The sequence below is a fragment of the Macrosteles quadrilineatus genome, unplaced genomic scaffold, assembly GCF_028750875.1.
Source record: "Macrosteles quadrilineatus isolate MER2022 unplaced genomic scaffold, UCM_ALF_1.0 Scaffold_55__1_contigs__length_795759, whole genome shotgun sequence".
Classification (NCBI taxonomy): domain Eukaryota; kingdom Metazoa; phylum Arthropoda; class Insecta; order Hemiptera; family Cicadellidae; genus Macrosteles; species Macrosteles quadrilineatus.
In genome coordinates this window covers 735,836-749,324 of record NW_026542648.1, presented here as the reverse complement: position 1 = coordinate 749,324, position 13,489 = coordinate 735,836, and the positions used below count along the sequence as shown (strand labels likewise).

At 34.5% G+C, this 13,489-nt stretch overlaps 1 protein-coding gene across 2 annotated transcripts in view; it reads right to left on the bottom strand.

Annotated features, from left to right (window-relative positions):
• Positions 1-1,675: 1,675 nt before the first annotated feature.
• The window catches only part of LOC128981898 (protein C-ets-2-like), a 68,903-nt gene continuing 57,089 nt past the window's right edge, over positions 1,676-13,489 (bottom strand). For both annotated transcript variants that reach the window (XM_054400887.1, XM_054400886.1), the window contains 4 exons: positions 10,693-11,139; positions 9,686-9,811; positions 8,670-8,862; positions 1,676-7,953 (listed from right to left, as the gene is read on the bottom strand). In XM_054400887.1, coding sequence (XP_054256862.1) covers positions 7,779-7,953; positions 8,670-8,862; positions 9,686-9,811; positions 10,693-11,139 — 941 coding nt within the window. In that variant the 3' untranslated portion in view covers positions 1,676-7,778. The remainder of the gene's footprint in view (positions 7,954-8,669; positions 8,863-9,685; positions 9,812-10,692; positions 11,140-13,489) is intronic.

Sequence of the window (13,489 nt, the reverse complement as noted above, 5' to 3'; positions counted from 1 at the left end):
CGAACTCGTTTGAATAAATTTTGATTTAGACATTTATACTCACAAGTAGGCACTATACCCATGACTTGCAACGGGGTCAGTATGCAAAAGATATAATGTTGGTTCTTTGAAAATACCTTAAAATGGTTTCACGCGCACAATTTAATTAAAAACTAAAATTGAACCATATTACTTAAATTTATAATACAGTAGTACGTTTTTGTTAACTCAGACTGTGAACACCTATTTAGGCTACCTAGGATCCAAAACCAATGATAGATGTTCTATTTCATCAATGAACAGTTAGATGCATTGTCCTTCCAGACCTGGAGGTCCCATGCTCGAAATCACCACAGGATTAGCGATCCTATTACTGCCGCTTCAGTGAGTGCTCGAAATCAGTGCACCGTTCCATGAAGATCCCTGCTAGGAATTCCTATTGTTTTAGGGTGTCTTCAATCTTTGCCACTAGGATACTTAGGGCCGTTGAAGTTGATTTGCCCTTCACAAACGCATGATGACATCCACTGAGGATACTTCTTCTAAGTAATCGTCTCTAGTGTGACGGTTAGTTACTTTTTCCATTGTCTTTAACATGAAAGACGAAAGGTATATAGACCTGTGGGACTTTGGCTGGGCTGGGTCTCTCCCTCTTTTTTCAAGAGAAATACCTCCCTTGCTTCCCTCCAACAATTGGGATATATCCTAGGGCTAAGCTGCCCCTAAACAAGGCTGTAGTCCTCGTCGTTGAGGAGGCCTTCCTCCTCTGATAGTGTCATGGCATCCCCTCCCTGAGACGGGGGCACCTCTTGTGAGGGAACGTTATGCTCTCGAGGGATAACATCTTGGGGCCTTGTAGCCACCTCAGATGAATGATCCCACGAGTAACAAGGGAATGAAGAGTCGCCCCGGGCAGAGCCCTGCTTGCCCAAGGAAGGCTGCTTGAAACTGGAGGTCGCCTAGTATCCAGCAGTCCACATACTAGCTTGGATGCAGTCCTCGGCGTATGCTGTTCCACCTTGACTTAGGGTTGATTAGATAGGGAAATGAAAGTAAAACTGAGAAAAGGATAGTTGCAGGTACATTTTTGAGTCAGGGGATAGAGAGAAATTAGTATTAAAATAGTGGACAAAAAATTGGTTCAGTAAAGAAGCCTGCCAGTTTAGCACCGTGATCCTTTGGGGGAAAGATGATGGAAGAAGCGGATCAGAGAGTGCAGAGTTGGGACGCACAATTTTTGCCCTTGAGTGAGAGAGTAGGACGGCAGTGCTTCGGGGACATACTTGCTCAGCACATGAGAAAGTGCTTGAAAACACAGTCACTTCCCAACCAAGCTCATACTTAGCTCTAGTTGTTAGGCGGGTTGGTTGGGAAGCAGTGTCTAAGTGTTTAAGTATTCTACTGAGACAAAGTATTAGTATATTATGTAGCCTTTTACAATGTATTTAAAAACATCTGAACTAGGCTATAATTTTTCTGGTAAAGCAATCTAAACACTTCATCTGAAAAAAATCCTGAATATTGAGTTTTTTTCACTATCACTCATAGCATATGCTGAACTAGACTTTGGCATTAAGAATAGTAAAATTGACTGCATATGTTCACACCTAGCCTATTTAGAAAACCTATATTTTCGAGTTTTCCCTAAAATGACTCCTTAGAAATAAATGGGCCAATTAAAAACAAAATAGACCCATTCAGACAATAGAAAATTTTATTGGTCATTCTCAAGTACAGTCATTCAAAGTAGACTTACTTGAAATGAAATAAATACATATATACATTCAACAATACAACAACATTGAGAACAGATACCACCAAAGAACTGGCACATACTTTCTCCCGTCATTAAAATGAAAATTTACTTATGTTTAGTCTACAGAAAATATTACTTACTTCGAGCTTCAGGTCACGAGACTTTATTTGGTCTTTTCATATCATAACAGAAATTGTAACATATTGGTATAGCTTCTTCTTAAAGTACATTCAATATTTTGAAAATCACAAAGAAATAAAAATATATATCTGAGAAGATTAGGTACGATGTTTTAGCTTACTTTAATTTATTGACCTCTGTTCATCCAACAAAGTATTGAGAACTTTGGAAACATTTTGACGATCAATGTCCTTAACAGAAAACAATAAAAAAAAAACATCCAGAGAAACAGTATATATATTTTTTTAAACTGTATAGTCATTAAATGTAATATTATGGTTTGTAAAATTAAATTAAATAACTTACTAATGCAATTTGTTATTTCTTTAGGTTTCTGAAACTACTTATAGGGGAAGTGTGATTAAAAACATTGATAATTGATTACAGTATTTTTACTAGTTTCCACTAAATACCCTGTATCGGTCCAGATATTACACATTATAAAAGAAAACACTTAATTGTAAATATATTAATAATTAACTACATTAGCACTGCCTACAGAATTATGAAATCATTTAATGTGCACACAAACCACGCAAGGCATCTATTCCTGATGTCTCTAATTAGAATGTAGAAAACTATGAAAAAACTAGAAATAAATATATTTTTTTAAATTGCAATACAATACTGCAAGTACAAAATATCGGTAATGTTCTTTATATGAAAACTGGTAAAAACATTTATTCTAAAATTACTAAGAATAAAAACACTGATAGAAAAATCAAATTCTCAATAACGCAAATCAGAATAGACACCTTGTTTATAACAACAATTAGATGAAGACTTTAAGCAGTACCCCACAACATGGCACTTCCAAGATCTCTTATTATTTTCAGTCTTAAACAGGCAAAGTAAAGTATTTCACGGTGAACAACTAAGCAATCATTTCTAAAACTGTTGGTTTGTCAGTCTTCCTTGCTTTATGAAGTTTTCATTTTATTGCTTTAAAATTAAATAAAGAAACAGGATGGACTCAGAAGATCACCTTGTATGACAACACTTTTTAACAATATGATTTTCTTTCAAAGTATATTTATTTCAATGACTTGGAATGCTGTTATGGCAAACAATTAATTGTTTATTTAGGGGAGGAAGTAGGCGATAGGCCCAAACACTGATATGATTCTATCGATAAAAGAATCAGATGAAACATTAAATCCATATAGATGCCATCAACAGTTTCAATTGAAGAACACATAGCTACTAACATATAGGATACAACCTTGCAAAAACTGGTACAAACTTTCATAGAGATACAACAATTATAAACACAAGAATTTATGTTGGCATTAACTAGACCTATGGTCACATCCGGACTATGCATTACTATGAAAAATACAAACAACACACGCTTACTGAGATTTACAGGTAGAAATAAAATTTTTATGTATTCCAAGTATTTATTTTGTGAAACTAGTTAACATGTGCTGTTGAACTAGAAGCAGATATATAGTTCATCAAAAGTTACCAATTATATTTTTATTTTAAGTATATTCAATAACTAGCAAAATGGATTTTTTTGATGGCTGGAGTAAATTTATAAATTTTTAACTTGTAAAATACACATTCGATGTTTATGAAGGTTAACAATTTACTTTACAAGATATCAACACAATATCCATTTTACCAGTATTTTAACATTTCTCAAAGTATAGAAATAATAATAAAAACAATGTTTACTTTATAAATTTACAAAAATATTTGATTTATCTCTTGAAATAGAATATCACATCTACAAAAACCACTCATTTGGTACAGATTGGTAGAGACTTGAGCACTCTTTATTCACTATAAAGCAGAAATCAAGAAGTACATACTTTACTATATTAAACCACAGAGAAGTAAGGTAAGGAAAAATTCAATGGTTAACTTAAGTGGTGTCTAGGGCAATGTCAATGTCCTCATGTTCTACAACGCTGACGTTGGAGGAAGACCCTGTGCCCTGTGTAAAAGGAATATCCGCACAGTGCTAGCAGGGCTCTTCCTTGCTTGTCACAAGTATATTTTTGGCACAACACACAAGAGCTGAAAGAGCACGGTTGTCCTATAAGCAAGTTTCCTCTTTACCTCACTTCTCTGTAAAAACACATTGCAGGTAAAATATCTCACTGTCTTGCAAACTCTGAGAGTAACTTTCCTACAGCCTACTTTAAAATTAGCACAAAATGTTAGGGTTAGAAAAATTGTATCTCAAATTGTAACTCATATTATTCCTAAAATTGTGAGTGGTGTGAATTTCAGTAATTCCAGCTTAAACAAATTGTATTATTTTAAATCAATTACTGAAAATATTTTATTTTCTATTAGATAAAAAGAACATGTATTTTCTATATTGTGCCGAAAAAGTGACCATTGAATTTATATTTCACCCCAATACTGTTGAATAAAAATCAAAATAAATGGAGAACAGAAGTAAAGTGCCAAATAGCAATATTTACCTTCAATGTGTTTAAAGTTTAAGGACTATATTAAATATTCTTGAGCAGATGAAGATAACCAACAGTGAGGTAAGGGGTGTTTCCTACTCTAGTGAGGGTTCCTACTCTAGTGAGGGCGTTATAACACAACATTTAGCATAAGTAAGTGTGTAACAGTCACCAGTGCTTGATGAGTGTGCCGATTCCCAAAACTACATTTAACAGTCATGGTACTTCTTTGAGCATTTCACAATTAAACATTTGCGATAGGCCTAACACAATAATATTGGTACATTAATTTGGCTTCACTGTCTGCTTATGTGCTCGCCAGTTTAGGCTTACTAGTCTATAACATGTTATGGGTGAAATTGCACACAGAAAATACAATAGCTGTGGAACAGATACATTAAAGAACCATCGACTAAGGAAAACATGTTCACAACAAAAGCTAAAATTCATTTGAAAAATATTAAAAATCACGTTCTGGTATTCCGGAGAACCTATGACAATGACCAATGCTAAGACGATCACAGACATTAATGACATTATGTAGCAACATTTACAGAAAAAGATCGAAGAATATAGAATTTAATTGGAGTTACAATACAATTTAAAAAAATAAAACCCTTCAGTTTACATGGCAATATAGGCTAAGATAATATAAATCGTTTGCCTTTTTAGATTTTCAAAGCTAATAACAAACGCAAAACATAGCCTAAATATACTAATTGCCTTTTCTATAATTTTTGATGTAATAAAGTTTTACATTTAGGACCAGATTTTTAAAGTTTGAGTTTAAGACATAGGGCTACGTATTAGCAATGATAAAAAAAAATGGAATTGTACATATATTGAAAGAATATAATATCTATCTAGTAGCCTATCTATGTTTACTTTTGCAATTTTTTATGACCGTTTTCCTACTAGCAAACATCTTTGCTATAAAATATTTAAAATTTCAAACAATCATTTAACTATAAGACTGAAGGAGTTTTTACTCATATACAAAAAATTAAGGTTTAATAGGAAGCAAAATTAAATTACACTTTATCGAAATCCAGTGATTCTTAAATAGGCCTTGTGCTGTTTAAAAGCTCAATTTGTAAATATACTGTAAGAGACTAAACAGCACTTTACTTTATTTATAAAATCTTGCAATAACATTAACATTATCTAATTTAGTATTTAAATACCATGCGTAAATGTATTTTCAAACATTTATACATATCAACCCAAGTTAAACTGTTAAAACCCAATAATAATTGACATGCAAGTGCTTGAAACATACATTTCCTACTTTATTCCAAAACTAATTAATGAAGATAATAATTTTCAAAAGGAAAGCTATAAGGCACCGCCCCTGATATTAGTGCCATTGTTATGGGTGGAAAACCTAATTTACAAACTACTGTTAAAACAGTAAAAGGAGACAAATACATGTGAAAATATGGTTTTTAGGCACTTTAAAGGTTTAAAGAAGCCCATGAAAATTTAAGTAACATTGACTTGGTGTACTGTGTTTTTAAAAAAACAATGTTAACTTTGAAGAGTTTTACATTATCAAGTTAAAGAGATACATCCTGTGAAGACTAGTGCCCCAGTGTCAAAAAAGTGAACTAAAATCTAATCATCCTTTAAAAAATAGCAGTGTTAATTAAAGAGAATAATTATTATTGTTGAAACCAAACTAAACTACAAAAACAATTAAATGCTGCACATGCTTTTAAAACAGTTTCACTTTTGAAGCTATCACAAATGTGTTAAAGCGGTTATACACATTGTTTTTATCTAATGAAAATGAATCTTACACTTATTAAGAAAAGTTGAAGAAAGACAAAATAAATTCTACTGAAGAATGGGAAAAGCTAATGTGCATCGTGTTATGAATTATGATGTCATATTGATAATCCATTTATGTAGTCCTATAAATGGGTTGTAGCTGATAGGTAAAGCAGACTGTTAATTTTGTTTCTAAGATAAAGATCAGAAAATAAAATAACAAGAAAAATATTATATAAAGTTATTACAGTATAAGTTTTTAAAAGTGTCTAAATATATTAATAGTTTTCACCTTTACCTGAGGGATTTTAATTTATCTTAGTGACAAACATTTTTAAGGTTTGACTTTTTTACCCTGAGAAATTAACACATATACACAAACTCAACATATGCATTATTGTGGTCCCAACCTTTTTACCATGCCACAAAAGAATACACTTTTGAAGGACAAATCCACAGTTTATAAAGCAATACTTATTTAAGACGCCCTGAATGCTGTTCCTATGTTTCAGTTTGTTTAATAAAAAGGCACTAGGTGCCTTTCTACTGATTCACAACAAGCAAGTTGATCCTGGAAAAAGTGTTAAGGCTCCTCCTACAAAGCGCGAGGCTTATCAAACTTAATATACACACGTTTTTATTTTTATCATTGACCATAATTTCTACAGATAAAGCTCTTAATTTTTAACCAACGTTTAATCTGTTGAGGATAGATGTTCACTATCGTAACGTAATCTCTTTCTTTACTGGTTTTACATAACTTTGGACAGCAGTTGTTAAAATCAACTTAACTTTACTTCGTTTTTTGATTTGCTCAACAATAATTATAAGTGTATTTGACGTATTGTATGATGTTCAAGCATACAAACACTCATGCAAGTGACAGAGAATAGTACAGCAAACGTGTTAAAGTGAAAAACTCATTATACAAGATAAGCCATGAAAAACAAACTATGCTCCAGTGAGTATTTAAGGTTAATTTCAATTTGTGCTCAAAACACATCAGCACACAAGACTCAAGTCACTCAGGTGGTAGTGGACCTCAAACGTTAAATCTAACAAACCCTGTAGTAAATGGGCCTTGTTCCTCAAATAACTACACTATCTGTAAACAAACTTCACAAAATTATATTTTCAAGGGAATAATTGGGCCTATTTAATTTATACTTACTAACTATAAAATTACTCTTACAAAGTATCTTCATACAAAAATATAAACTAGGTAGGCTATATAATAAAATACCTACATCTCCATATCAACAACAATTTACATATATAATAAAATTTTAGAAATATTTAAACCGTAATAGTAAACCGTTTATTTACAACTTTCTAGCATTTAACATTCAAGCAAAACAGTAAATTATCAACATAAACGTAATAAGAAATAAATAACGAGTTTCAGTGATAAAGTTGTTGCTTTCATTTTTTAACCAAGCTTTTAAAATATTCTAATTATTGAATATTTTCATTCCGCTTTTTATACGTTCCAGAATTTAACTGAAACCATTACATTTTTATACTTGTCTATCAAGTCAATTTGTTATAAGATTCAAATAAATTAAGACATTTAACATATAGAATAACAAATTTATAAAAAATACATTAAACACTAAGTAACACCATAAATAAGCCTTTGCAGCCACTACAAAGGGGGGGGGTACAATCTATTGAGCAACAGTAGTGGTAGCAGCCGCGGCGGAGGGGGAGGGGGTGTTGGAGGGGAGAGTGACGGGTTTAGTGGGGGGATCACCCGGACGCCAACCCGTGGAGCGAGGCCCGAACTGGTACACCAGACGAATCTTCTCCACCGGCAACAAGTAACCTTTCTTGTAGTTTTGCCTGCAAAGAAACGAGAATATCATAAAGTGGTAGAGGCTTTTCAACATTTACAAAAAGAAATAATCAATACTTTTTTATACTGTACTATGTGACGTGTACTACTCAGGCTATCCAGAAAGTAAAGAACGTTTCGTTATGACGCCGCTAGGCGCGCGCCGATCTCGTACATTTTGGTGCGTGCGTACTCGGCAACGATTAAAAGAAAATACACATTTTCAAGGTTAGCATAAATACTTTTCTTGAATTGTAAATACTGTACTAAAACATCTAGAAAAATCACTATCCAAAAACGTTATTGAAAAATAAACTCATTTATAAAATTTTACCTAAATTACAAAATAAAGAAATCCGCAATCAGATGGCAGCGTAGTAATATCCCTTTGTCTACTCTCAGTAAAAGCACAACTATCTTAGTTGTTTTATTAATAGTTTTACTATGGCATTTCATGGCATTGGGGAGCGAGATGGTGTAGTGGTTAGAGCACAAGACTTCTGTCCCTGGGGTCCTGGGTTCAAATCCCGCCAAATCACCAATGATTTTATTTAAGTGATAATGCCGCAACCCCTAGGTCTAGCCTAAAGTAATGTGAAAAACAATCCCGGGCTCGTGCCTAGCGTCTTAGGACAAAAAAAAAAACTTCGGCATTTCAATCTTGCCTAGTTCAGTTTCCAATCAATGCCAGTTTGACTATTCGACTGTTTTATTTCTCACAAACCTGATGGATCTACTGAAGTTTTCAAAGTTCATGCGAGGGTTTCCCCGCTTGCAGCCCCACAGCTTGGCAACTTGGTCTCCGCTTCGAAAGCGAAACAACCCTTTCTCTCGATCTTCCCATGAGATCACTTTGGGGTTGTATTTTGGGTCCATGATTAGATCACGTATAAATTCCCAAACTCTACCCACCTTACCTGAGGACAGATACATTGTTTATCATGAGTATATTGTGGCACTACAGACAACACGTAACAGAGTGGCCACTTAACTCCTGGGGAAAATCAACACAAATTCTCCGGCAGCAAAACCTGGTTTTCCAAGCGTACCTTTTTACTAGGTGTCTGTAGGTCCCCAAATGTTTAGAATGGGATGGGTCATCAGATGGCCTGAGAGATCAGTTCGAGCCAAAAACTGTTGAGCTGTAATTGATTTTGCCGTAACCACGGATGATGTTCCCTCATTTTATTATGACCTCGGAAGATGATCACAATGTTGACGTCACCACAGCAAATTTACACGTAATTAAAACACATTTGAATTAAAAATGAATTTTGTTGAACGTTTTTTCAAGCCATAAACTGAACAAGCACTACGATAAACTCTCGATTAACCGAGGTTGTTGAGACCAAGACTACCTCGATTACTGACACTCTCGGATAAAACGGAGGTCTCTTATATTTTAAGTTTAGGGGTTTGACCACATTAGGAAGTCAAATTCTTGGTAAAATATAATATATAATATTTTTTAACAGAACATAAGAAATTCTGTCGAACAGCATCAGGGTAAACTATCAGGCACACATTCACACACTTATCCACTGTTTTTCAACAGGCATTAGAAAATCGTGAACATCAGGAACTGGGATGCAACCCATTTTAAAATTCCTGCAACTTACTTTCAGACCATGGGTTCAAATCCTTAAATTCACTTCTGCACAATCCTCATCATGATAAAAATCAAACAATCTTCATGATAAAAAGGAATAATTTAATTTATATTTTGGGTAGAAACAATACCTTTTACTTTGTCCTTTTTGTGTAAACTTCGTGGTCTTCCAGGTTTCCTTTTCACTTTTTTGTAACTCTCTTCTTGGTCACTCTGAATTTCATCATTGGTCTCTGAATTGTAACCATGGTCCATCGCTGTAATGCAGGATTATACATATTATTGTACAATATTTACACCAGTAATAAATTTTACTTTTCATGAAACCATTTCATTCATCAATTCCTTATAAGTAGTTGATATTTTGTTTTCAAGGTATACTTTGTTTTATGTACTCAAATTAGTTTTAAAAATAAACTGAAAGATTGAGTTTGGCTCTTTTGATGATAATACATCATCAATATTGACCAAGTTAGTTGATAACTGGAACTTTGACTACTATTTTGACACGTATCGTTATTTCTTTAACAAATACCCTAAGTAATCTGAATTAGATGTGTTCAAGTTCCCCTTTGAAGTACAAAATAAAGTTAAAAATATAGACCTTTGGCAGAATGCCAGGAATAAACTTTAACTACACACTCAATTACAGACTTTGGTAGCAGCTTGCATTAGCTAAAGCTAAGGTCAACAATGTACACAAGTGATCCATTATCTCTCAAAGCTACATAACATAACAGTGCATTTGCATTGTGATTTCCAGGGTGTAAGGTTTGAAAACAAAAACAGAAACCATAAATACACTTGTATTAGCACTATGTTAGTTACATTCAATACAGAATATAAAAAATACTGAAACCATGGAACGGAACTGAGTTTTAGATACATTTGAAATTAATTGACAATAGTAGAATAGTTTGGAAATTTACCAGTTAAGATTTAGACATTACTTCCTTACATGAAGGATACATTTTTGCTTTTGCATTTTTAAAGTTTATACTATTAAAACAAAGCTGCATATTATTTTACTTCTTTTTGTTGTACTATAGCACACTTTCAAGCACTATGTATACACTCCAATGTTGAAAGTAGCAATAGTACATTATAGACTACTAGTGGTAATGTTGAAATGACTAACCAGAACCCTCAACTCCTTTGGTGTGTTCAGAGTCAGCAGCTGACGCGACAGAGTCTTGAGTGTTTTCCACACAACAACTGTCTCTAGACGCCGGACGCTGAGGAGAGCACTCCACTTCTTGTGCGATGGTCTCCGCTGTATCAGGGGGAAGGGGATCAGACTCATTCTCTTGTTTGATAACCGAGCTGGTGTGTTTCACACAATCTTTTGTTAAATTCAGTATTGAGAAATTGCTTTTGGAAACTGAACACTGACTCTTTGAAACCGTAGGAGCCGGCTCAAATGAAGTAGACTGTGAACTGCTGACAGACGATGATGCTGGTAAACTGACACTTGTAATAGACAAATCACAGGCAGAAGTCGATGTGTGTTCTCTGGATAAGTTGAGTACCGTATCATTATCAGCTGACCCTCCTGGGAAAACTTCTGGTTTCCATCTAAAGCAGCCTGTTCAAACACACACGTTATTGTTAGCATACTGTGTTATATAAGCTATCAAAAACCAAGCAAACCTGCAAAACCAACACCTAAAAGGTTTTATACTTTCATTCATTTTCTGCAAACAAAATTGATTTTTTTTTAGCTCAAATATTTCTGATATTTAATTGACCATGCAAAACTGGGCATGCAAGTTTCGTTTCTAAGCTTTGAAAAGTCACTAACTTACCGAAATGGCAGCAGCTACACCTTTTTATCCAGTTATATGGAAGATGAATTCCTCCCTTCCATTTTTCATTCCTTTCTATATAGAAGCCTCCCTTGAATCCGAGTCCGTAGTAATCGACCTTGGATAATAAGCAGACTTTTTGTTTAACGAACTTTGAAGGCAATAAAATGGTCGGAAGAAATAAATCTCGGCTGATACAAATCGGCATTTGCCAAAAGGATTTTTTTGTAACACGTCATTACAATTTCGTGATGAAAACGGTTCACTGAAAGATACAGTAGGTGGAAGTAGTATTACCAAATCTATGCAGAGCCATCCCATGATTTAAAAAAATTATCAGGTCAGAAAATAAATGAATAATAAGCATCAAGCCGAGGACTTTTCAAACATGCAATGAATCTGTAAAGATTTTTAAACTGAAATCCAACGTTTAAAACAATCAGACACCGTGTCTAACACTCTGAGAAACATTCACTACCACAATCTCATGTACTACGATGACTTGTGAGTATTTCTCAGTTACTGACTAGCAAATGTTAACCTTGGCCAAATAAGATACTTACCGAGCATCAAGCGATAAACTTTTGGAGTTAAGCTCACTGGCTCCCCCCACTACAAATCACCCTGTAACTGGTTGTCATATAAGTAAACAAACAAAATCAACATTACACCTTATACAATACACTCGATAAACAGACTAACAGAAAACTAGTAGTAATTTCAGATAAGACAGCTCATTGTACAGAGTCGGACAAAGAAACCTACATTTAGGATAGGGAGTAGTTCAAGTTGAGGTGGGGTTGGCATTTAAAATTAACACGTTAAACGAGAAGTTGCCAACTGCAAAAACTCTGAATATAAATAGAACAAGAAAGATGTGAGCTTTGTGAGTTTGTTGGATTGTTGTGATGACTAAATAACACATTTTCTGACATTATGAACCACAGTCAATGATGAAGGAACTAACACTGAAAGAACCAGTAAATTTGAAGTTGAATACAAGACGCATACGCATCCCATTGCTTGACGTCTAAAATTTAATATCCCAGAACTGAATCGTAACGCCAGCTATCCTCCTCACCATCATTTATAGCTCTGATTCCCTCATCCCATAAACAATTCTGCTATATTACAACAAAAAGACAGTAGCTTGCAGCCTCAGTATCCATCAAAATAATATTTTAACTTATGAAATTTTATCTACAAAAGAGAAATACAGTAGACTCCCTCTTATCCAGACTCCTCGGGACCAAGGCCAGTCCGGATAACAGTTTTTCCGGTTAAACCAACGTCTCCAAAAATTTGTTAAATCGGACCGTTTAAGTGCATACTGTATACAGTATTTGACTTAAATTTATGAGAGCATTGTATTTAGACACGTGATAACTAGTTTCAAATCTTTTCCACAAGAATAGTTCTTTCAGTACCGCTCACTTCCTGCCGATCTAGTCCAGTTAAACCGTTGTGCTGATAAAAATTATCCGGATAAAGAGATGTCACTTCTGAGTGTAGTCCGGTTAAAAGGTTTCCGGATAAGAGGGAGTCTACTGTATTGGTTTACAGTTACACTACGTTTCCCTGGAATAAAACCCTGCATTTGCAAGTCATCTAAATTTCATGAAATTTTGTCTATGAAAGAGAGGTATTGGAACCCCATTCCACTGTGTCCTCTGAAATTGATCCCTGATTTTTCCGGCTAAGGTTAAAATCCTATCCACCAAATAAGAAATACTTGTTAAACACAAAAGCCAAAGTAGAATTATTAAGCTTCATCACAACAAAATCACAATGCTCACCAAATCTGTGACGGTGCAATATTAAGGCCCGTTTTGCCAGAAGCGTCTCGTGCGTCTGACGCTCAACGTCTATCGCTCCGCGTCAATCGCTGCCCACTGCTTTGCATTGTTTTAGGTTAGTCTATTTTGCCAGAAGCGTCTATCGCTACAACCGCCAGCGTCTGACGCGAACCACTGCTCCTGGAGCAGACGGAGACGCAGTCGCTAGCGATTATTACTGGAATAAGCACGTGTTTAGTTGTTGACTTAACTTTTGTTTCCTTAAATAAGTTGTGTTTTTAAGTTTAGTGACATGTCACAAACAAAGTGGGGATTCAATAGTGAAGAAGATGAA